The sequence below is a fragment of the Manis pentadactyla genome, chromosome X, assembly GCF_030020395.1.
Source record: "Manis pentadactyla isolate mManPen7 chromosome X, mManPen7.hap1, whole genome shotgun sequence".
NCBI classification, from domain to species: domain Eukaryota; kingdom Metazoa; phylum Chordata; class Mammalia; order Pholidota; family Manidae; genus Manis; species Manis pentadactyla.
Window position 1 is genome coordinate 146,558,113 of NC_080038.1, and position 24,579 is coordinate 146,582,691.

General features: G+C 38.9%; 1 protein-coding gene and 1 pseudogene across 2 annotated transcripts; one reads left to right on the forward strand and one right to left on the reverse strand.

Annotated features, from left to right (window-relative positions):
- Nucleotides 1-903: 903 nt before the first annotated feature.
- VBP1 (VHL binding protein 1) lies at nucleotides 904-21,889 on the reverse strand. Of its 2 annotated transcripts, none has more exons than XM_036923569.2 (6): nucleotides 21,733-21,889; nucleotides 17,914-18,038; nucleotides 8,674-8,740; nucleotides 7,881-7,979; nucleotides 6,497-6,635; nucleotides 904-2,115 (listed from the first exon to the last, which is right to left on the reverse strand). In XM_036923569.2, the coding sequence occupies exons 1-6, from the start codon at nucleotides 21,823-21,825 to the stop codon at nucleotides 2,045-2,047; spliced, it is 594 nt and encodes a 197-aa protein (XP_036779464.2). In that variant the 5' UTR covers nucleotides 21,826-21,889; the 3' UTR covers nucleotides 904-2,044. The 2 variants fall into 2 exon arrangements, with proteins under 2 accessions (XP_036779464.2, XP_036779465.2); XM_036923570.2 differs by lacking the exon at nucleotides 904-2,115 and adding an exon at nucleotides 4,460-4,494.
- On the forward strand, nucleotides 2,671-4,225 carry LOC130681987 (magnesium transporter NIPA2-like; annotated as a pseudogene).
- Nucleotides 21,890-24,579: the final 2,690 nt, after the last annotated feature.

Consider the following 24,579-nt stretch of genomic DNA (forward strand, 5'->3'; position numbering starts at 1 on the left):
CACCTGCTGTGGCGACCTGCTCGCAGGTTTTGCTGTTCGTTTCCCTAGTATCCAGCACACCACGCACTGTATGTCTGCGCTCCAGTGTGGATGGCTAGGGCTGGGTATTTAGCAGTCCTGGGCTCCCTCTCCCTCCCCACTCTGACTCCTGTCCTCCCACCAGGGTGCTGAGGTAGGGGTGTCACTCAGGGCCTGCCAGGCTGCGCCTTGTATCTTACCCCCTTCATGAGGTACTGGGTTCTCACAGGTGTAGATGTAGCCTGGCTGTTGTCCTGTATCTTCTGCTCTCTCTTTTAGGAATAGTTGTATTTGTTGTATTTTCAAAAATATATATGTTTTTGGGAGGAGATTTCCACTGTCCTACTGACACTGCCATCTTGGACCTCCCCCATACTTTTAAATAAATATTTGTTGAATAATTAACTTGATTTTTGCTCTTCAATTCCTGTCTTTAAAGAGCTACATTTCTTCTTATCTCCTGGAATACCTAAAAATTCACACTTAGATATTCATGGACTTTAAGACAAAATAAAGATCTTCTGAGCAAATCATTCCTGTCCTAATGTTAAGAGGGACATTTTGTACCAACATACTTACCATAATAAAGTTTGGGTAAAAGTAGTAATTACAGTATCTCAAGATGTTTATAAACCTCAGATTCTAAAATATGGGAATTCAAAACTACGAAAGAAAAACTGACTCAAGGACTTTGGTATCTTTCAGATTTAACCTCTCAATTTTTTACTTAAAACTGTATTACTTCCAAAAGTATTTTATGTTGTTTCTACAAGTGAAAGTCATCCTTGGGACATGCCAATTGTATGTACAAGTACATAAACTTTACAAATATGTGAAAAGATGAATGTTAACTTTAGAAAGAGTAACATGAAGAAAGGTGACATGCCAGTTTTAACTTTACCATTTTAATATCATGAAATACAAGTACAAAACATTGTACAAGTATATTTTCTGCTACATGGAGATGCAATAATACATTTGTGTCCTTATCAGAATATTTATCACACAGAGAACTGTTAAGAAATACAAAATCTCATTAGCCAAGAGTTTTGAGTTACCAAATAATTTTATTTCACGTTGGCCAAGATCTCTCTCATGCAGGTATTCCAAAGACACTGTGTACTTATATCAGGTAAGAAAGTGTTGTATCAATAGCCCTCTGACTGTTTAGGAAGGCAAATTATCATTTACTGAAAAGCACAGAATATTATAATGGCTGTTGGCTAAGCAGTAATTCATGAAACTCCATAAATTTACATAAAAGATTGGCAAGAGAGGACCACAAAACCCCGAGGTACTAAAGAAAAACAAGTTTGCAAACTGAAGGAATAAAATGGCAGCAGACTCAGAGACTCCAAGAATGAACTAGTGGTTACCAAAGGGGAGGGTGGGTGGGAAGGGAGGGTGAAGGGGACTGAGGGGTATTATGTTTAGTACACATGGTGTGGGAGATCACGGGGAGAACAGCGTAGCACAGAGAAGGGACATAGTGATCTCTGGCAACTTGCTGCACTGATGGACAATGACTGCACTGGGTCATGGGTGGGGACTTGATAATATGGGTAAACGTAGTAACCACATTGTGTTTTCAATGTGAAACCTTCAAAAGAGTGTATATCAATCATATCTTAATAAAAAATTTTAAAAAAAGAAGTTTGCAAATAGTTGAACTGTTTTTCCTAATTCTAAACTGACGGTAACAAACCAAGTGAGAGTAACATCAGCCAATAAAGAAAAAGAAACTGCTCAAGTGCTCAGAAGGCAGCTGCCATAGCATAACTCTCAGTTTGCAGCCACTTTTGCTAAGATTTTTCTTACTGCCAAAAAAGCAAAAAACAAATGATGAAAGCAGCATTTACTTTGCTGGAAATGAGAACAAAAATTACTGCTAACTTCATAAAATATTTGAAACTAATTTTGTTTTATAAATAAATAAAATGGTGTTTATCTTTTTTTAAAGTCTTAATTATCATCCATGCTGTTAAAAAAGGAAAAACTGGGAAAGTGAACCTCAATTCTAATTGCATTATGCCTTGTTCTTGGCAGAATCATTTTTGTTTCTTCTTTTTACATCCCAATTATAAACCCTGGCCATATCTGCAATAATCGTCAAAGAAAAGGCAAATTCTACAGATATGTCAAAGAAAATACAATTCTACAGATAACATATGCAATGACTAAGTATTCCCTCACACACTGAATCAAAATACTGGTGACAAGCAGTATTGCAAGCCATCTTGTAATAGTGTCTTTGCTAAGAAAACACTGTAACTTGCTCCCAGCATTCTGTTACACTCTGGTTATGGTCCATCGTTCTGCCCCTACTTCAGTTCTAAGTCTGGTTCTGACTTCATAGGAAGACCTTCTTTGGCTATAAAAAATAATCACCTTATTCGTCTTTTCCTGTGCCATCTCTATGGCCACATCTAATCAGGCAATCTTAAAAGTCTGTACTGAAATTCAGTGGATAGAGGAGAAAGTATTGGCATATACTCCTTGAACAAGTATATTCCTCATTCTTGGACCTAAGGCAGGTATTCTTATTGTCTCTGATGGATGTGCTTATCAAACGGTTTGTTCTCATTGGCTTTTTCTTTTGGATAATGGCTTAAGTACTGATGCTTCCTGATTTTATTGGTTTGGTCTGGAGGAATGTCGAGTGGAAAGAGCAAGATGAGCCTAGAGCAGCCCCAGACTGAGCAGTGCTCAATCTTTTTATGTCTGGTTGGTACAGGACCCCTTTCTACCCACCTATGTGGCTTATCCATTCTCAAACCAATTCATTTGAAGCTAGGCTACTAATTGTTGGTTCATTTTCTTTATTTTGTTTATTGAAGCCAAGTTCACAAAAGAATGAAAAGGATAAAACCCATTAAACAGTCATGAGGTGAAGGTGGCCATGCATATCTTAAGGAAAGATTGTGGTAGGCTAGACTACTATCAATGGGAGCTGGTGAAGTGGCCAATTTTGCTGCATATGCCTTTGCACCAGCCATCCTAGTGACTCCGTTAGGAGCTCTCAGCGTCCTAGTAAGTGCCATTCTTTCCTCATACTTCCTCAATGAAAGACTTAATCTCCATGGGAAGGTTGGATGTCTGCTGAGCATTCTAGGATCTACAGTTATGGTTATTCACGCTCCAAAAGAGGAGGTTGCGACTTTAAATGAAATAACGCACAAGCTAGGGGACCCAGGTTTTGTGGTCTTTGCAACACTTGTGGTCATTGTGTCCTTGATATTAATCTTTGTGGTGGGACCTCGCCATGGACAAACATTCTTGTGTATGTAACATTCTGCTCTGTAATTGCAGCATTTTCAGTCTCCTGTGTTAAGGGCCTGGGCATTGCTATCAAAGAGCTGTTTGCTGGAAAGCCTGTGCTGCAACATCCCTTGGCCTGGATTCTGCTGCTGAGCCTTATAGTCTGTGTAAGTACACAGATTAATTACCTGAACAGGGCCCTTGATATATTCAACACTTCCATCATGACTCCAATAAGTTACGTATTCTTTACAACACCAGTTTTAACTTGTTCAGCTATTCTTTTTAAGGAGCGGCAAGATATGCCTGTTGATGATGTCATCAGTACTTTGAGTGGCTTCTTTACAATCATTGTGGGAATATTTTTGTTGCATGCCTTTAAAGACATCAGCTTTAGTCGAGCAAATCTGCCTGTGTCTTTTCAAAAAGATGACAAAGCAATGAGTGGCAATCTCCCTAATATGTATGAAGTTCTTAATACTGAAGAAAGCTTAACCTGTGGAATTGAACAACACACTGGTGAAAATGTCTCCTGAAGAAATGGAAATCTGACAGCTTTTTAAGAAAGTTGTAATTAAAAGGTTAATCTACAATTGTGTTATAAAGTGAACTTGAATATCAGAATATGTCTGAAAAAGCATTATTCTTAAATAGTGTTCTGTAGAGACAATCTTTTTTAGGTTTTCATTAATTGGACCAAGAAATTAACTTTTCTTATATTTAAATGATGGTAGCTCACTAAAATGACCTCAGTCTATGGCCAATTTATATTAACATTGTATTATTATAGAGGTACTTTAAATTTTCCTTCACCAAAATCTTACGTGCACTGACAGTCTATAAAAATGATTGTTTCATTGGTGATGAAAAGTCTGAAATGTACATTTGTCATTCCCACTCCATCAATCCTTAACCATTTTAAAAAGAAAAAAGTTATACCAATACGTTATCCTGTGGTTTATAAAAAATGACCTACTTGAAGAATTAATTTTAAAATTAGTCTAAGAAAATTTTGTTATGAAGGAAAGTCATTTACAAAAAAAAAATGGGTAGGAAATCACCCCAAAATATTTCTGAGGCTGTGACTTGTCACCACACACACTGGATGACTTTCCTAGATGGCCTCTTGTCCTTCAGTTACTTTAATCCCTTGGTACTTGGATCCTTGATTATCATTTTACATCAGCTCTTGTACTTTTCAATATATTTTTGTAATAACTTACATTGTCATTAAAATCTAATGACTCTGGGAAATAAATTCCCAAGACTAGGGTAATTTCTTAAATTCAGCTCATGTTATAATAAAAAAGCAAACTGAAACAAAACAAAACAAAAAATTAAATACTGTAACTTAATTCCACCAAAACCAATTCAAAGTCTCAGATCAACAACTGTTTAGCATATCTAGCCAACTATGGTATAATATTTAACAAATATATGCTTGAAAATGCCAACAGTTTTAAAGACATCTCCTTATCCACGAAATTCCAAAGATTGTTCAAACCATATCCTGATATTTAAATTAGTACAATTTAACTATCAATAATTTTATCTCTTACCCTCCCTTTGGTTTTTTATTAAGCACCTACAACTTTTCTTTTCCACAAGACCACCCTGTGTAGGGCTTTGCATATTAATTATTCCTTTCACGGACCATGTGTTTGGTATTGTATCCAAAAAGTCGTTACTGTAGTCACCTAGATTTTCTCCAGTGCTATCTATTAGTTTTGTAGATTTCTTCTTCTGGATAAAGACTCCATATTAGCAGTCACATGCCAACCCCTTCTCCAGAGCTCAAACAGGCCTGCCTTCCCTTACCCAAGCACTCAATGCCTGCTGCACGCTACAAGCTGCGGAGAAGAGAGGAAGTGCAGTTCCTACACTTGGCATGGAAAACAAAGTACTATGTGCCAAATACCAAGTTAAGTGCAAAGGAACAACAAAATACCCTGAGGGAACTAGAAAATGTTCAGAAATGTTCTGATGGTTGAACTGAATATAAAGGATAAAGAGGAGTAACCCAGGTAAATAGGGGGAAATCATTCCAGGTAGGGGGAACTAAGTGTGGAAATGCAAAAGGCATAGCACATTTGAGGGGTGAAAATAAATGACTGGCTGTTTGGAACCTGAAGTGTACTGGGGGAGGGCCAGGGCAGGAAGACGTCAGTGGCATGAAGTAAGACTAGCTAGGAACACCTCAGAGAGTGCCTATATGCATACCTTACATGTAACAATAGAACCACTTAAGTATCATAACCAGAGGAATAAAAATAAGATGTGTGACTCAGAAAATCTACACTGGAGATAGCATGATGAAATCAAAGGAAGAAAAGAGACTAGAAAACTACCAAGTCTAAGTTTTAGAAGGTCAAAAGAGTACAGTAGTGGGCAGAGAGCTTTGCAAAGTAAATGTGATGAGAAGCTGGTAATTGGTTGGCCCTTGGGGTGAAAGACAGGACTGAAGGTCGACTCATAGGTTTCTCTCTTGAGTGACTGTGTGGGGCTAGTGACAGTGATAGAAACCAGGAGAAGAGACAAGCCAGAGAGGAAAGGCAAAGAGCTGGGTTTCAACACACCTGCCCTACCCCTTGACCAGAATACCCACCCACTCACCCCATCTCTTTTCTCTGCTGATCTAAATCCTACACTGTCCTTAAATAACAGCCCAAGCTCTATCTTCTCAAAGCCCTCTTTGAACTAATTTCATCTCTTATTTCCCTAATGTTAAAATGCCTTGGTGTTGCATATGTGAAATAAACTTATATATAAACTTTGCTACAAAAGTATCATTTAATTGTTTTACACGTGCAATTCAACCAGTGCAAGACTTCGTCACTCTTTATCTTTTTTATACTGATTCCCTCACCATTCTAAGGCCCATACAGCTTAGCACAGCTGCAGGAACACAAGAGACGCTGAATAAATGCTTGTGGAATTGAACTACTAACTACAAAGGTGTCTTGAGAAAATATTTGAAAGAAAATGCTCATTCATTAATTTGAATTTGCTGTTTTCACACTTTCACACTTCCAATTCAGATTAATTTACCTATAAAATTATTTAAATGTTAGTTCCACATATGTTGTTATTACTTTCATAAAATCTACAACTTCATGTTAGTCTAAGAATAAGGATATTCTTCTCATTAAAGCATGCAGGTAAGAACGTTAAAACATCTTTCTCCTTTCCTCCCACCTTTTTTTTTTTAAAGAAAGGATACTAACTTCTGTTGTAGTAAATTGATCTCGAAGAAAGTCAAGGTCTTCCTCAAGAGAATCAAGATTTTTTGTGGCAGTCGATAAATTCTTTTCCAACAATGCCTGAGCTTCATCAATATCATATTCCAGCATTACGTTAGCCTGAGAAAAACAATCATGACAATTACTAAACATTTATTCAGTACTTTATGGGTTAGAGCAGGGGTTGGCAAACTACAGTCGTTGGGCCAAATTCAGCTGGCTGCCCTTTGTCCTAAGATAATCTTTACTAGAACCAAGCTATTCTCTAATCACTTGTACTTTGTGACAGAGCTGAGTAGTTGTGACAGAGATGGTGTGTCTGCAAAATCAAAATATTTACTATCTGGCCTTTTACAGAAAGTTCATTGGTCCCTAGGTTAGAGAATATATTTACATACATTATATATTTACTCCTCACTAACAACTCTGGTGAGGCAAGTTATCTTCTTTAAAATTAAAAAAATGGAGGTCCCAAGAGGTCAGGTTGTCTATGCTGGTATAGCTCATAGGTAAATGGGACAATCAGGATAAGAACCAATTTGTTCAGATACCAAAATCCCACCTTTCTAGTACATCCATTATGACATTATACACTATTACATTTGAATAAATTTCAATAGTTGTGTCTGAGCTTAAAGTAAAACAATTTTTCAATGTTATATATATTATCTACATTTGATCTGGTAAGAAAAACAGCTAGCTTTTACTGTCCCCTTCCTACCTCCAATAGATGCTAGGGGTGAAGGCAAGGTGACTGTTTGGAATTCTGAAAGTCTGGTATTACTGACAACACTTAGGAGGTGGGGAACCCTTCCCAGTTCTGAACTCCTTTTATCACCTGACTAACCATCTCAAGACTACCATGCTCAAAACACAACTCCAAGTCATCCTGCAAACATGTTGGTCCTTTGCCTGACAAGGACTATGAAATCTTTTAAAATTGAAAATGTATGGTTTAAAAAATGAACCTTCATCTCATGGATTTTTTAATAATCTTTTCCCCCTTATGTTTAGTGACATCTTTCTAGAACTAATAAACTCTTATGGGGAAGAAACATTTAATTTATCTGAGGTTCAGCACTACCTCCATTTTACTTCTATTGCTCTTCCTCTCTTACATTTAAGAGGTAAAGCATTACCTGGAGAGGAAGCAGGTTTTGGGTCAGTTTTCTTTTGGCTGGGAGAGACGTGTTGCAGTCTTCATTCAGCCAGTTTCTACTATAATGTGAACTCTACCCCTTCATTCCTTCCACACTCAATGGAAGAAACACACTTTACACAGCTCAAACAATACTGTTGTGCTGGGAAAAGCACACTGGGTCACAAATGACACCCAATGAAGCTCTGGTATTTACATTTACTTACCCCCAACCACAGACACACTTTATCGGTAGGAGGAACTGAAGCTTTGCAATATAGGTTATCTGCCAGTAAGAATCTGGTCTCCAGTGAATTGGTGGACTCCTTCAAAAAAATAAGATGACGTAAAAAGGCCAGTTTAATACCAAGGTTATTAAGGAGATCACAAAGCTGAACCAAAACTATTTAAAACAGCACTACCATGGAGACTAAGGATAGTGGTAAAAGGAATGCATGCTGGAGCTAGATGGCTGGGCATGGAGGGCATGGATTCTGGCTCAGCTACTTACTCTCCCCATGTAAATGTGGCATTTCACTTAACCTCTCTTTGTCTCAGGTTCCTCATTTGCAAGAGAATAATAACCCCTATACCTCTGAAGGCTGTGGCAAGCAGTTTATACATACAGCTGTGCCTGGCACAGAGTAAGTGCTATAAAAGAGCTAGCCACTATTATGGCATTAGTGTTTCATGCCCAACCAACAAATTTTCTGAAGCCTCTTAGAAAGTACACTTCATAAAAGTCTCCTTTTCCTTAAGGAGAACAACAACAAAAACCCTTACATGCCTCAAAATAAGACATTTTCTTTTTATACCTAAAGTAAGGTGAAACTGCATTTAAGTTTTGCAAATAGGATATAGAAGTAAAATAATCAAAGAAGTGTGGGCCCTGGAATTAAACCTCAGTTTGCAGAGAAGGCCAACCACAAAGCCACATTTATCATAGAAGCCCGCTATCTGTAACATCAGTACATGTGCTCAAGAAGGTTCACTCATATTTACAAACAAAAATGCACTTACTTTTTTCTTCTGCATGTATTTTAGAATTTGTAAAGTCTGCTTAATTTCAGGAATCTGACCTTTTAGCCTGTGAATAAGAAAGAGGTTATCTTAGTGTTTTGCAGGCAAGAATAAACACCAGGATACAGTCATAGTGCCTTTGTATTTTCTATGGATATGTTTCTAAAATACTTAAACTACTTTATATTTGAAATAATTTAAGAAATTGTTTATTAAAATATCTGAGATACTTAAGGTATAAATATTTAGGAATCATAGCAAATATTTATGGAATGCCTATTGTGTACAAAGCCCTATTCTACATGTCAAACACCCCATAATTATTTAACATTTCCAGAGCAAATCATGTTCTACAAATGTGACTTCAGAGGCTCTGCATTAGATTAGAATTGCATTTTAAATTGTTTAGTTTTAAAATTAATATATTCTAAATTCAAAGCCACTGGAAACCACCAACTCCCTACCAACTGCTGCATGTGCACACATGTACATCTTTAACTTTTACACTAAATGGTATTTTCCTCTCAGGTTAGATAACAACTGCTATTGAAATTATAAATGGATCACAGGTATGAACACAAATTTAAGAAAATGATGACGGGCATGATAAGACTGATCGAACTCAACATGTTAAGTTATTTTATAGTTACTAGCAAAACTACTATCCTGAAACAACTGGACATCCACATGCAAAAACACAAATCTAGACACAGACCTCATACATTTCATAAAAATTAAGTCAAAATGAATCACAGACCTAAATGTAAAACACAAAACTATAATGCTCCTAGATGATAACATAGGAGAAAATCTAGATGACCTTGAGTGTGCTGATGACTTTTTAGATACAATGCAAAAGACACAATCCATGAAATAATTGATAAGCTGGACTTCACTGAAATTAAAAATTTCTGTTGTGCAAAAAGACACTGTTAAGAGAATGAAAATAAGAGAATAAGAGAAAATATTTGCAAAAGACACATCTGGTAAAGGACTGCTATACAAAATAGACAAAGAACTCTTAAAACTCAACAGTAAGAAAACAACCAGAATAAAAAATGGGCAAACACCTTAACAGACACCTCAGCAAAGAAGAGAAACAGATGGGAAATAAAGATGCTCCACATCATAAGCTATCAGAGAAATATACATTAAAACATTAATAAGATACCATTGCATATGTATCAGAACATCCAAGATCCAGAACACAGACAACACCAAATGCTGGTGAGGATGTGGAGCCACAGGAACTCTCATCCATTCCTAGAGGGAATGCAAGATGGTACCACCACTTTGGAAGACAGCTTAGCACTTCTTACAAAACTAAACATCTCTTATCATATAACCAGCAATCATACTCCTTGATGTTTACCCAAAGGAGCTGACAACTTATGTCCACATAAAAATATGTACACAAATGTACACAGTAGCTTTATTCATAACTGTCAAAACTTGGAAGCAACTAACATGTCCTTCAGTAAGTGAATGGATAAATAAGCTGTTCTTTATAGAACTATGCCAACATATTAATATGTTACCAGAAATAACTAACTGAATTAGAACATCACCATTTTACAACTCTTAATTAATGGAGGTAGGTACTGAGTATCATAAAAAGAAGACAATTAAATACTATCTGCCTCTTAATGGAAGAACAATACATAAACCTATGAAGCAGTGTTGCCCCAAAACACACCAAAAAAACCCTGAATATGATCAAGACTCAGTTCAACAATTAATTTATAGTAAACAGAGGACAAAGAAACATGCTTGAAAATCCCACTGTTGCTCTGAAATTTAGCAACATGCTTTTGAATAACCCATGGACTGTAGATCTAAATGTGACAGATAAAACTATAAAGCTTTGAGAATAAAACATTAAGAGGATACCTTCATGAACCTGGAATAGGCAAAGATTTCTTAAACAAACAAAAAGTACTAACTATTAAGCAAAAAGACTGTTTAATTGAGCTACATTAAAATTAAATAAAAATAGAAATTCCATTTGACCCAGGAATTCCACTTCTAGGAATTTACCCTAAGAATACAGCAGCCCAGTTTGAAAAAAGACAGATGCACCCCTATGTTTATTGCAGCACTATTTACAATAGCCCAGAAATGGAAGCAACCTAAGTGTCCATCAGTAGATGAATGGATAAAGAAGAGGTGGTACATATACACAATGGAATACTACTCAGCCATAAGAATAAAACAAATCCTACCATTTGCAACAACATGGATGGAGCTACAGGGTATTATGCTCAGTGAAATAAGCCAGGCAGAGAAAGACAAGTACCAAATTATTTCACTCATATGTGGAGTATAAGAACAAAGAAAAAAACTGAAGGAACAAAACAGCAGCAGACTCACAGAACCCGAGAATGGACTAACAGTTACCAAAGGGAAAGGGACTGGGGAGGATGGGTGGGAAGGGAGGGATAAGGAGGGGGAAAAAGAAAGGGGGTATTACGATTAGCATGTATAATGTGGGGGGAGGCACGGGGAGGGCTGTGCAACACAGAGAAGACAAGTAGTGATTCTACAGCATCTTACTACGCTGATGGACAGTGACTGTAGTGGGGTTTGTGAGGCATACTTGGTGAAGGGGGGAGCCTAGTAAACATAATGTTCCTCATGTAATTGTAGATTAATGATACCAAAAAAAAACTTAATTAGTGCCAAGTCAAATAGTATGTCCACAGTAAATCCATTAAAAAAAAACAGAAATCCGAAGTCTAGTACTTACCATACATAAAAATTAATTTCGGATGGATTAAGAAGTTAAACATGAAAAACAAAATGTTTACACTTTTACAAGTAAACATAGGAGTTTGTCTTTTTGAACATGAAATACAGGATTTCTAAACAAGATACAAAAAGCACTATTTAGAAAAATTTTGACTGAAAACATTTAAGTTAAGAACTACTCATTAGGAAATAAAAAAGACATAAGGAAAGAAAAAAGACAATTTACAAAAGGAAGAAAATTTTCTCACTCACATAACCTAACTTTTTTTAACCACTGGATCAACACTGTTCCCATCCAGAACACAAATGATTTCTACTTTGTTGAGTCCAAGTCAATTTTCAGTCTTTGTCCTACTTGACAAAGGTGATCACTCCCTCCTCCATATACATTTTCTTAGTTTGGCTTCCAAAATTTCAATGCTTACTTAACATCTCCATCTGGATGTCCAGAAGGCATCTCAAACGTGTCCAGAAATGAACTCCTGATATTCCCCCAGACCTTCTCTACTCCCAGTCTTCTCCATCTCAGATGATGGTAACTCTCCTGCCCAGCTGCTTGGACCTGGGGATCATCCTCCATGCCTCCCTTCCACATCTCACCTCCAATCTACCAGCACACCATGCTGGCTCCAACTTCAAACAAGAAGATAACTCTTTCCCACAACCTCCACCAACTTGCTGAGATCAGTGAAAGGGACACCTAACTGACACCCTTGCTTTTTGCCCTTCTCAGGAGTACTACCAAAAAGCAATCCAAGTGATTCATACAATAGGGGGAAATCTGATCATGCCACCCCTGTGCTCAAGTCTCAGTGGCTGCCACCTCTGATACTCCACACCCCCTTACTCCACTTAATTTCCTATATCCAGTGATTATTACTTTCTAACCTACTATATAATTTACTTTTTTTATCTGGCTGGAATATCAGTTCCATGAGGGCACAATTTCTTTCCTATTTTGTTCACTGATGTATCCTAAGTGTCTGGGATTTTGCCTGGTATATATTAGAGACACAATAAACATTAACTGTATTGAATTATATGCTTACTGTCTAGACTGTCTAGACCCCACTAGTTGTAACCTCTTCAAGGGAAGGGATTATCTGTTTTATTTACTGATTTATCCCAAGTGTACCTAATTAGTAAGGTTGCAGGTATACCCTGCAGTTGTTATCCCTCACATTCAAGCCTAGAGCATATGTGAACCAGGAGTGAGTACCCTACTATACTACAGTACTAGAGTTAGCAATGTAACTTTTCTTGGAAGCTTCTCCTGAAACTCCCTGTCCCCCTCCAGATCATACCTTCCCCTCTGGTTAACCTAATAATTTGTACCAAAGCACTTTAAGTGCTATACTTTGTGTACTCAGCTACCTGTATTTACATATCTATCATTCCCCTAGAATGTGTCCCTGTTGAAAGCAATAATGGACCTTATTTCACCCAAAACAGTACCTGGCATCTGGCAGGAATTCCATAAATATTTCACTGACAGAAGAATGTTGGCCCATGTGCATAGCAGATATCCATAAATATTTATTGCAGTGAATTGACTTTAAAAGCTACTATAAAAACATAGGGAAATAAGGATTAAGAGCAGGATACCTCTTTTCTATGCCTATTACTTATGAAATCTTGGGAAAATCATAACCTCTGTGGGTCTCTCACTCATTGGCAAAATGAGAATGAACTAGACATCTAAGATGTTATGATCCTAGATGCTTTGGAGTAAGGTCTCTGATATTCTTTCTGTAATATTCTCCAAACCATCTTTACACTGAGAATACCAAGTACTTATGAGGATGCAGAACAACTAGAACTCCCATACATTGCTGGTGACAATGTGATTCAGTATAGCCCCCCTGGAGGACTTTCGGCAGTTTCTCCTAAAACTGAACATACACTTACAAGTCCACAGTTACACCCCTGGGTAATTACCCAGGAGAAATGAAAACATATGTCCACACAAACACTTAAATCCAAATGGGGAAACAAAATGCCCACAATAGGCAAAAAGATAAAAATTAGGGCATATCCACATACAATGGAATATGACTCAGCCCCCAAAATACACACAATACCATGGATGACTCTCAAAAGCATTACACTAAGTGTAAGAAAAGCCTGACATAAAACAGTAAATTATTATATGCTTCTATTTACACGAAGTTTAATATCAGAGAAAATTAATTTATTGTGAAAATAATAAGAACAGTGATTGTCTCTGGGAGTGGGCAGAGTGTACCAGAAAGGGATAGGAGGGAACTTCCTGGAGTAATAGGGATTTTTTATATATTGATCTGGGCAATGGTTACAGAAGTGGAATATCTGTTAAAATTTATCAAACTGAACATTCAATGTTTAAACATTTTATTGTATGTAAATTATGTCTCAATTTTTAAAAAGTTTAAGCCAATGCTGCTTACAAGAGACCCACCTCAAACCCAAAGACATGCACAGACTAAAAGTCAAGGGATGGAAAAAGATATTCTATGCAAACAACAGGGAGAAAAAAAGCAGGTGTTGCAGTACTAGAATCAGACAAAATAGACTTCAAAACACAGAAAGTTGCAAGAGATAAAGGACATTACATAATGATAAAGGGCTCAGTCCAACAAGAGGATATAACCATTATAAATATATATGCACCTAACACAGGAGCACCAGCATATGTGAAACAAATAATAACAAAACTAAAGTAGGAAACAGAATGCAATGCATTCATTTTAGGAGACTTCAACACACCACTCACTCCAAAGGATAGATCCACCAGACAGAAAATAAGTAAGGACACGGAGGCACTGAACAACACACTAGAACAGATGGACCTAGTAGACATCTATAGAACTCTACATCCAAAAGCAACAGGATACACGTTCTTCTCAAGGGCACATGGAATATTTTCCAGAATAGACCACATACTAGGCCACAAAAAGAGCCTCAGTAAATTCCAAAAGACTGAAATCCTACCAACCAACTTTTCAGACCACAAAGGTATAAAACTAGAAGTAAATTGTACAAAGAAAGCAGAAAGGCTCACAAACACATGAAGGCTTAACAACATGCTCCTAAATAATCAATGGACCAACGACCAAATTAAAATGGAGATCCAGCAATATATGGAAACAAATGACAACACAAAGCCCTGACTTCTGTGGGATGCAGCGAAAGCAGTCTTAAGAGGAAAGTATATAGCAATCCACACATATTTAAAGAAGGAAGAACAATCCCAAATGAATAGTCTAACTTCATAATTATTGAAATTGGAAAAAGAACAAATGAGGCCTAAAGTCAGCAGGAGGGACATCATAAAGATCAGATAAGAAATAAATAAAATTGAGAAGAATAAAACAATAGAAAAAAAATCAATGAAACCAAGAGCTGGTTCTTTGAGAAAATAAACAAAATAGATAAGCCTCTAGCCAGACTTATTAACAGAAAAAGAGAATCAACACACATCAACAGAATCAGAAACAAGAAAGGAAAAATCACGACGGACCCCTCAGAAATACAAAGAATTATTACAGACTACTATGAAAATCTATATGCTAACAAGCTGAAAAACCTAGAAGAAACGGACAACTTCTTAGAAAAATACAACCTTCCAAGACTGACCCAGAAAGAAACAGAAAATCTGAACAAACCAATTACCAGCAAAGAAATTAAAGCAGTAATCAAAAAAACAACCCAGGAACAAAACCCACTGGCCAGATGGATTTACCTTGGAATTTTATCAGACATATGGAGAAGACATAATACCCATTCTCCTTAGTTTTCCAAAAAATAGAAAGAGGAGGGAATACTCCCAAACTCATTCTATGAAGCCAACAGTACCCTAGTACCAAAACCAGGCAAAGATCACAACAAAAAAGAAAATTACAGACCAATATCCCTGAAGAACGTAGATGCAAAAATACTCAACAAAACATTAGAAAACAGAATTCAAAAATACATCAAAAGGATCATACACCATGACCAAGTGGGATTCATCCCAGGGATGCAAGGATGGTACAACATTCGAAAATCCATCAACATCATCCACCACATAAACGAAAAGAAGGACAAAAGCCACGTGATCATCTCCACAGATGCTGAAATAGCATTCGACAAAATTCAACATCCATTCATGATAAAAACTCTCAACAAAATGGGTATAGAGGGCAAGTACCTCAACATAATAAAGGCCATATGTGATAAATCCACAGCCAACATCATACTGAACAGCGAGAAGCTGAAAGCTTTTCCTCTGAGATCAGGAGCAAGACAGGGATGCCCACTATCCCCACTGTTATTCAACATAGTACTGGAGGTCCTAGCCACGGCAATTAGACAAAACAAAGAAATACAACCAATCTAAATTGGTAAAGAAGTTAAACTGTCACTATTTGGAGATGACATGATATTGTACATAAAAAAACCCTAAGGATTCCACTCCAAAACTACTAGAACTGATATCGGAATACAGCAAAGTTGCAGGATACAAAATTAACACACAGAAATCTGTGGCTTTCCTATACACTAACAATGAACTAATAGAAAGAGAAATCAGGAAAACAATTCCATTCACAATAGCATCAAAAAGAATAAAATACCTAGGAATAAACCTAACCAAGGAAGTGAAAGACCTATACCCTGAAAACTGTAAGACACTCTTAAGAGAAATTAAAGAGGACACTAGCAAATGGAAACTCATCCCATGCTCTTGGCTAGGAAGAATTAATATAGTCAAAATGGCCATCCTGCCCAAAGCAATATACAGATTTGATGCAATCCCTATCAAAATAACTACAGCATTCTTCAATGAACTAGAGAAAATCGTTCTAAACTTCATATGGAACCACAAAAGACACCGAATAGCCAAAGCAATCCTGAGAAGGAAGAATAAAGTGGGGGGGGATCTCGCTCCCCAACTTCAAGCTCTATTACAAAGCCACAATAATCAAGACAATTTGGTACTGGCACAAGAACAGAGCCACAGACCAGTGGAACAGAACAGACACTCCAGACATTAACCGAAACATATATGGTCAATTAATATACGATAAAGGAGCCATGGACATACAATGGGGAAATGACATCTCTTTTCAACAGATGGTGCTGGCAAAACTGGACAGCTACATGTAAGAGAATGAAAGTGGATAACTGTCTAACCCCATACACAAAAGTAAATTCGAAATGGATCAAAGACCTGAATATAAGTCATGAAACCATAAAACTCCTAGAAAAAAACATAGGCAAAAATCTCTTGGACATAAACATGAGCGATTTCTTCATGAAATCTCCTGAGGCAAGGGAAACAAAAGCAAAAATGAACAAGTGGAACTATATCAAGCTGAAAAGCTTCTGTACAGCAAAGGACACCATCAATAGAACAAAAAGGTACCCTGCAGTATGGGGAAATATATTCATAAATGATAGATCCGATAAAGGGCTGACATCCAAAATATATAAAGAGCTCATGCACCTCAACAAACAAAAAGCAAATAAGCCAATTAAAAAATGGGCAGAGGAGTTGAACAGACAGTTCTCCAAAGAAGAAATTCAGATGGCCAACAGACACATGAAAAGATGCTGCACATCGCTAGTCATCAGAGAAATGCAAATTAAAATCATGAGATATCACCTCACACCAGTAAGGACGGCTACCATCTAAAAGACAAACAAGAACAAATGTTGGCGAGGTTGTGGAGAAAGGGGAACCCTCCTACACTGCTGGTGGGAATGTAAATTAGTTCAACCACTATGGAAAGCAGTATAGAGGTTCCTCAAAAAGCTCAAAATAGACATACCATTTGACCCAGGAATTCCACTTCTAGGAATTTACCCTAAGAATGCAGTAGCTCAGTTTGAAAAAGACAGATGCATCCCTATGTTTATCGCAGCACTATTTACAATAGCCAAGAAATGGAAGCAAACTAAATGTCCATCAGTAGATGAATGGATCGAGAAGAGGTGGTACATATACACAATGGAATATTATTCAGCCATAAGAATAAAACAAATCCTACCATTTGCAACAACATGGATGGAGCTAGAGGGTATTATGCTCAGTGAAATAAGCCAGGCGGAGAAAGACAAGTATCAAATGATTTCACTCATATGTGGAGTATGAGAATGAAGAAAAACTGAAGGAACAAAACAGCAAGAGACTCACAGAACCCGAGAATGGACTAACAGTTACCAAAGGGAAAGGGACTAGGGAGGATGCGTGGGAAGGTAGGGATAAGGGGGGAAAAAGAAAGGGGGTATTACGATTAGCATGTATAATTAGCATGTAGGGAAGGGCATGGGGAGGGCTGTGCAACACAGGGAAGACAAGTAGTGATTCTACGCGGATGGACAGTGACTGTAATGGGGTGTGTGGGGGTACTTGGTGAAGGGGGGAGCTTATTAAACATAATGTTCTTCATGTAATTGTAGATTAATGATAACAAAACAAAAAAAAGTTTAAGCCATACAAGTAATTTAAAAAATTTGGAAATTTTTAGTTACCTCCTTTTCTTTTGCGCAAGGTTGAGTTCCATAAACTTATACTTCTGGTACTGTTCATCCAGCTTCTTTAGTACTGTATCTGCAGTCTCATTTCCAGGCTGTTTCATGAAGAAATCTACATCTTCCTTTAACATCAAAAATAATACATTAGAAATTTTAGAATTCATACCTCTAATTTGGTTTTTCAGTGCTTAGCTTTATTTTTAAAACTTTAAAGAGACCATTTCCGACACTGCACATATATTATGTAGCCAATTTATTCTTCCTCTACCTTCCTGTTATTTTTATTTTTATTTATATATAGGGAAAGAAAGATGAGCTTGCCTGCTTTATGCATTTCCCCTTCCGTCCTAGTAGTAAATATGAAGATGACCCAACAACACACTGCTTAGTCATGTCCTCTAGCCACAAAAACAATTCAACAGGTTGTGTGCCAAAATGATTTTATTACTTAAACCATTCAACAAGTTCCATTGTTCTAGAAATCATGCTGATTGTGGTTATTAAATTCCCAAGGCAAGTCACAAATGCCTCCATAATATCAAGTGATTGAACTTAAGTAAACCTAAGCAGTAAAGAGAACAATCTTTTGTTACAGTATTAACTAAGCAAAAGAAAAGCTGTAAAACCGAATAGCATTTTTAAAATGTTTCCTACAGGCTGGTCCATGAAGAAAAACTCGTTAATTAGATAAGGATCAGGAATGAGATAAAAATATATGGAAACTTGAAGGAGATTCTCTAAGAGCCTTCCAATACTTTAAAAGAACTTTAGTTCTTCACTGTAAATTAAATTCAATAATCTTACAGTTTCTGGGACCTCTTCACCAGTATTCTTATCCATGCATACTAGTGATCAGGGAATATTTTAGCCAAAAAAAGGCAAGAAGAAATAGGAAGAGAAACAAAGCAAGGGAGTAAACTATGATGCCATCAAGCTGCAGACACAGTAAAAGAAAGGTCAGTGATGTAATGGCTAGGCTCTGCATGTAAAGTGAAGATACCATTGCCCTACAAGGATCACTGCAGGAAGAGAAGAAAATTCATTTCTAGCACATGACACACGTTAAGAGCTTAAGAGTCTAGCAAGGGAAACTAACTACAGGCACACCTAGAAGATACTGAAGGTTCAATTCCAGGCCATCACAATAAAGCAAGTATCACAATAAAGAGTCAAATGAACTTTTCGGTTTCACAGCGTACGTAAAAGCTGTCTACACTATACTGTAGTCTATTAAGTGTGCGATAGCAGTATTTCTAAAATAACAATGTACATACCTTACTTAAAAAATACTTCATTGCTAAAATATGCTGTCATCTGAGCTTTCAGAGAGTCACAGTCACTGATCATAGATCACCATAACAACAGAATAATGAAGACATTTGAAATACTGAAATGTGACAAAGACACAAAGTGAGAAAATGATGGAAGAATGGAGCTGACAGACTTGCTTGATGCAGGGTTGCCTCAAACCTTTAATTTGTAAAGAACACAGTATCAGCAAAGCACAATAAGGCAAAGTGCACCAGAATGAAGTATGCCTTCATAGCAGTGTGGGATTGTGTTTAAGAGATAGAGGCTGCCTGGCTTGAATCCTGGCTTCACCACATAGGTGTGTTGACCTCAGTAAATTTACTTAACCTCTCTCTTTGCCTCAATTTCCTCATCTGTAAAAAAAAAAGTACCTTTTCCTCACAGGGGAGTAAATGAGCTAGCATGTGTAAAATGCTTAAAAGAGTACATTACAGCTCGTAAGTGCTCAAAAACATTATAGTTATGTCAAACTACAGGGATGTCATAACTAAACTACATGCTGGAGAGATGAAGAGGTCAGCAAAGGGACAAGGGGGAAAGGGACCACTCAAGCAAAGGAAGAAAAGTTACTGCACCACTAGGAATGAACAAAGGGTGAGGGGTCTGACTTCTCACCAGTATGGTACATTGCCTCCTATTATCACAGAAACTAATATATGTTAAGTGTCTACTTAAATACTGAAATACATTCTCTGTTTCTCATAGCAACTCTCTTAAGTATTGTTATCCCTGTTTCAGTCAAAGAAACTGAGGATCAAAGTGGTAAAATAACATGCCTAAGACCAAAGAGCAATTGGGAAGCAGAAGCAGGATTCAAACCCTGGTCTATCCACATGCCAGTGTTCTTTTTATAAGGCCATGCTAGTCCCACTAGTTTGGGGACATAAAAACAATTACGTAAAATTGGGGTTGCTTACTATTACATTGGTAGAAACTGTAAGGTCTAGAAAAAATACTCTATAACATTTTAGGGAAAAGGGCATTTTAAGATAAGACTTTATAAAGCCCTCAGATAAAGTGTAGGCTCATGGATTAGATTTCTGAAGTCATCTCTAGCTGAGTACTATGAATGCAGTATTTCAGGCAATATGAAAACTCAATTCCACATCTCGTTATGAGCTTGTATTAGGTGTCAAGCACTATATTAGGACAAGGAGAAATGACACTGAGCAAGGTAACTACTTCATTTTCCTCCCAGTGGCAGAGCATGATGTGTAAGGAAGACTCTGGAGCCCCACTGACTGCCCAAGTTCAATTCCTGGATAAATCACTTATACCCTGTGTGACTTGAGGTAAGTTACTCAAGGACTCTGTGCCTCAGTTTCATCATCTACAAAGTGGGACTAGTTAACAATATCTATCTTCTAGAATTTTACAAAAGCATTAGGAAAGTAACTGGCACTCAAGCAATTCTGTCTCTTGTTACAAGTTGGGAAATGAATGTAAAGAAACAAATGGCCCAACTAAGGGAGAAAATACAAAATAACTAAAGAAAATAAGTAAAAAATTGAATCAGCAAATGCAAATATGCACTATTGAATGTATATAAAAGTGGTTTAAATAAAACAATGAAAGAAATGGGTCTCTTGAAGGATGTAAAATATGATTAACAAAAAGGTAGAGATAAGGCAATGTAGGTTCAACCCAAAAGATAGAGAAAATTCCACTGAGATTTTATAGTAACTCACCTAAAATTCAGTGGGGAAAGGCAGATACTGGCCTAGAAGGCAAGTCAGGTTTTCCTTCATTATGCAAACCGTTTTCAAATACTATTTCTAGAATAATCTGATAGAAGGTCAGAGCTGAAGGCATTCACTTGCTTTGTTTGGACTTGGGTTGTCTATCCCTGTTCTGTGAAACTCCAAATTGCATTCGTTGCCTCCTCTTTCAAGTTCACACTATTCACTCTCTACTACGTGGTGAAGATGATGTACACAAAACCAAACAGGATTATACAGTGGCTTTTTTTAGACATCTTCTAAAGACAGTCCGGTGTCCACTGGATAAAGCCTCAGGTCCTTGGTAGGACACACGAAGACTTCAAATTATCACCTTATCTCACTTTCCCATCAATTGCTCCCATCCCTTCAACAGACTAGGTGTCATTTCCTACTTTCACACGGCAGCACCGGCTGTTCCGCCTACTCACTATATTCCAGGCCACCAGTTCTCCGTGGGGTCTCCCCTGCACCTAGCCTGGGTATCCATGGCCTCCCCGTCGCCAAGCAGCAGGAACGACACTGGCGTCAGGGGGCGGGGCTCACACTGTCGCTCTCCCCGGCCCGCGCCTCCTTCTCCTCTCGGGTCTTCCCGGTCCCCTTTCACCCCGAACGAGTCGCGAGTCCCCAGCACGGCTCAGTCCGTCCAGGCACGTAGGGCGAAAGCGGAAGGATGCTCTCTCCCGGGTCTCAACTCTTTTCCCCACGAGTCAAGGTCGGCGTGGGGGCTGGGAAGGGGTAGCCAGCAGCCTACCATCAAAATGCCAAGGACCAGTGTGCCTCTTACCACAAACACCGCCTCAGGAATTCCTAAGTGGAGCCGCCGCCCGTTCCCTGCGACCGCATCTCCTGAGGCGCTACCATCCTTACCCGCCGCCATCTTGGGAAAGCAAGCGCGCGACTGCCTCTTAAGCAGCCCGTCGACGGACGTCCGTGATTGGCTTGCTCACACCTGGAGGCTCGCCCCGCCCCGTGCGAGTCTGCGCATTCACTGGCGCGCAGGAAGTAGCCGCCCCCTTCCTCTCGACGAATCGCCCAACCTGTGAGTGCTGATTGGCTGCACGCAGGTAACTGACAGGCGTGGAAGGGCCGCGGAGGAGTAGCTGGCTCTGCAGGAAGAACCTTTACAGACTTTGGAGAAAAGGGGTGTTGGGGGTCTTGTGGGTGGGTAGGGCTTCCTCTCTGGAATAGGCAGCGCTCTCCCCTCGATCCCCTCTCGGGTATAAGCGAATCGGACCTAGACACCACCAGGAGCCTACCTCGCGGCGTCTTGATGGGCCCACCCTCCCAGCGAGTTTCCTGGCCCTTGAAGGAGATTTGTTTTGTGCTCGGTTAGGGGGGGAGCCTCTGGCCTGATTTTAATAAATACCCCGCCCATTGCACCAACCTTCCCCGAAAGCCCACCTCAAACGTTTTCAAAAGTTCCTCGTCTACATACAAAACCAGAAGAACTCTTCAGGGACCCCTACAGCTACAGACTTACCCGGCATCGTCCACCACTACAACCGTTTCAAACCAGTTGCTTTTGTTAGGCAGGAAAATAGATATGAGCGGGGTGGAAAGAGAAAAAGGCCAGAAAGTCCACTAAAAAAAGACCCCAAATAAATCAATCAAAGCTCGAAAAGCCAAGAGCAACTTGGCCTGGAATGTTTGAATACTCCTCAGATAAAGGAAGGGCCCTCAGCATAGCCCATGTCTTTATTGTGTTAATCATGCAGGCCCAGTTTACTTCCTTTACCTTTACCTATATGCTGTTTTTTTCTCCTGGCCCTAATTAAGTAGTTTGTAACCTAGGCAACTAATTTAGTATGCAGGCCCAGCCATAAAGAACATAGTAAAAGGCAAAAAAGATTCCATCCTTAAAGATTGTATTGTAATACCCAGGAAGTTAAAAATGTAAGAATCTTAACTTACTCTTTAGCAAACAGACAATAGCTCAGCCCACCTTGGGGGCTGGGCGGGCAGACTGTGTGATCTGCTCCCCGACCAACACCCCGGTATCCCAGGGAGAAATCAGAGCAGGAACTTCCTTGTGTTAAGTTAATTCTAAGTATTCAAAGACCCCTTAACAGGTCTGCATCCCCAGGCCTTAGTCACATTCCTAAAGAATCCTTAGAAGGGGGAACCCCCAACCTTTCAGGGCGCTCCTCTCTCTGAGGTCGCCCGGACTTTCTGTGTAACCTTTTAACTTTAAACTCTCTCTTTTCAACCTTCCAGGGCACGCTCCTCTCTCTGAGGTCACCCACACTTTCTAAGTGTGTGTAACCTTTTAATCTTAAACTATGTGTCTCCAAACATGTCAGGTTGTCTCTCCTTGCTGAGGTAGCCTGCTGCACTTCTTCTCTCTTTAAGTTATTTTAAATAAAACTTTTACTCTGTTTCACTACTGTGTCTCTGCCCTTCAATTCTTTGTCGCGTTGGGGACAAGGACTGAGGAAAATACACAACGCTCTCCCAACACTTTCTGAAGACCTAAGTCATTCTCTGGTCTCCTTTCCAACATCTAATCAGTGTGTGTGTTCCTGCTCTGCTTGCACTGGAGTGCTTCACAGTGAAATGGTGCTTCAGCTGCTCACACAAAGCCTACCATGAGCCAGGCCCTTTATGAATAAAAGATAAAACGCCAGTTCCTTTTTAGTTGGGGGGACACATCTAATAGTAATAGTGATTAACATTAAAAACAAATCGTGTGCCAGTCACTGAGTCATGTTAATCCCCACAGCCCAGTGTGAGAGGGATTACTCTCACCCCTACGTTACAGACAAAGGGCCTTAAGATATTAGGGTAAATATTATAATAATTGAAAGGGTATCGCGCCGCGACTGTCTGATGCTGGGGTTCTTTTTCACGAAGCCAAAGAATGAGCGTCACAAACACTCAAGGTAGGAGAGCGAGGTACAGGCTTTTATTTAGAGATAAAGTGAGAGGACAGAGCTCCCGGCTCACTCCAAGAGGGGACAAGAGAGCCCGTAGTGGTGTGTTGTCTAAGGGGTTTTATAGGCAGTTGAGGATTTTTCGAGAACATCAAAAAAAGGCTTAGGGGTGTGGACTTGCATCACCTGCCCTGTCCTCAAGGTGGGTTGGGTCGTAGTCTGATTGCCAGGGCTGACAGCAGAGTCACAGGTTATGCTGATACCCTTGCGGAACACTCAAACACTCCAGGCCAAGTTGTTCCTGGCCTTTTGAGCTTTAACTGATCTCACTGAAGATGTCTATATTCTTAGTCTGGTATCTTTCCCTAGAGAATTAGTGTGACCTTGACTTTGCATAATGCTTAACACAGTTTCAATGTGGACTTCTTTGCCCATTGTTACATTGCTCTGACTATAAATATTGCACCCTGCTTTTCCAAGAGGCCCTCACTGAAAGGAAAGGAGCGACACACAGCAGCAATTCACCGGAGAATTCGGCTTTATTAGGGAAAGGTGCTGGGTTATATAGGAAGGGGCATGGGGTGATTGAGGTGTCACTTCTACGGGGCTGGTCGCTATTGGCTAGGTGCTGGGATTAGGGGGGCGAGGGGTGATTGGGCTTCAGGTGGCACCGGTGGGAACCGAGGACCTGGAAGAGAAGCAGGAGGTTCGCCATCTTATGGGTGGGGGCCCTTCATTCCCCCCTTTCTCCTCTATGGGGT

Coding starts and splice junctions, on each gene's coding strand:
- VBP1 (XM_036923569.2), bottom strand. CDS start 21,825: ATGGCGGCGGGTAAGGATGGTAGCGCCTCAGGAGATGCGGTCGCAGGG. Junction 8,741..17,913: donor CTTGCGCAAAAGAAAAGGAG/GTAACTAAAAAT, acceptor TCTTATTCACAG/GCTAAAAGGTCAGATTCCTG. Junction 6,636..7,880: donor AAGTGTGTCTGTGGTTGGGG/GTAAGTAAATGT, acceptor TGTTTTTCTCAG/GCTAACGTAATGCTGGAATA.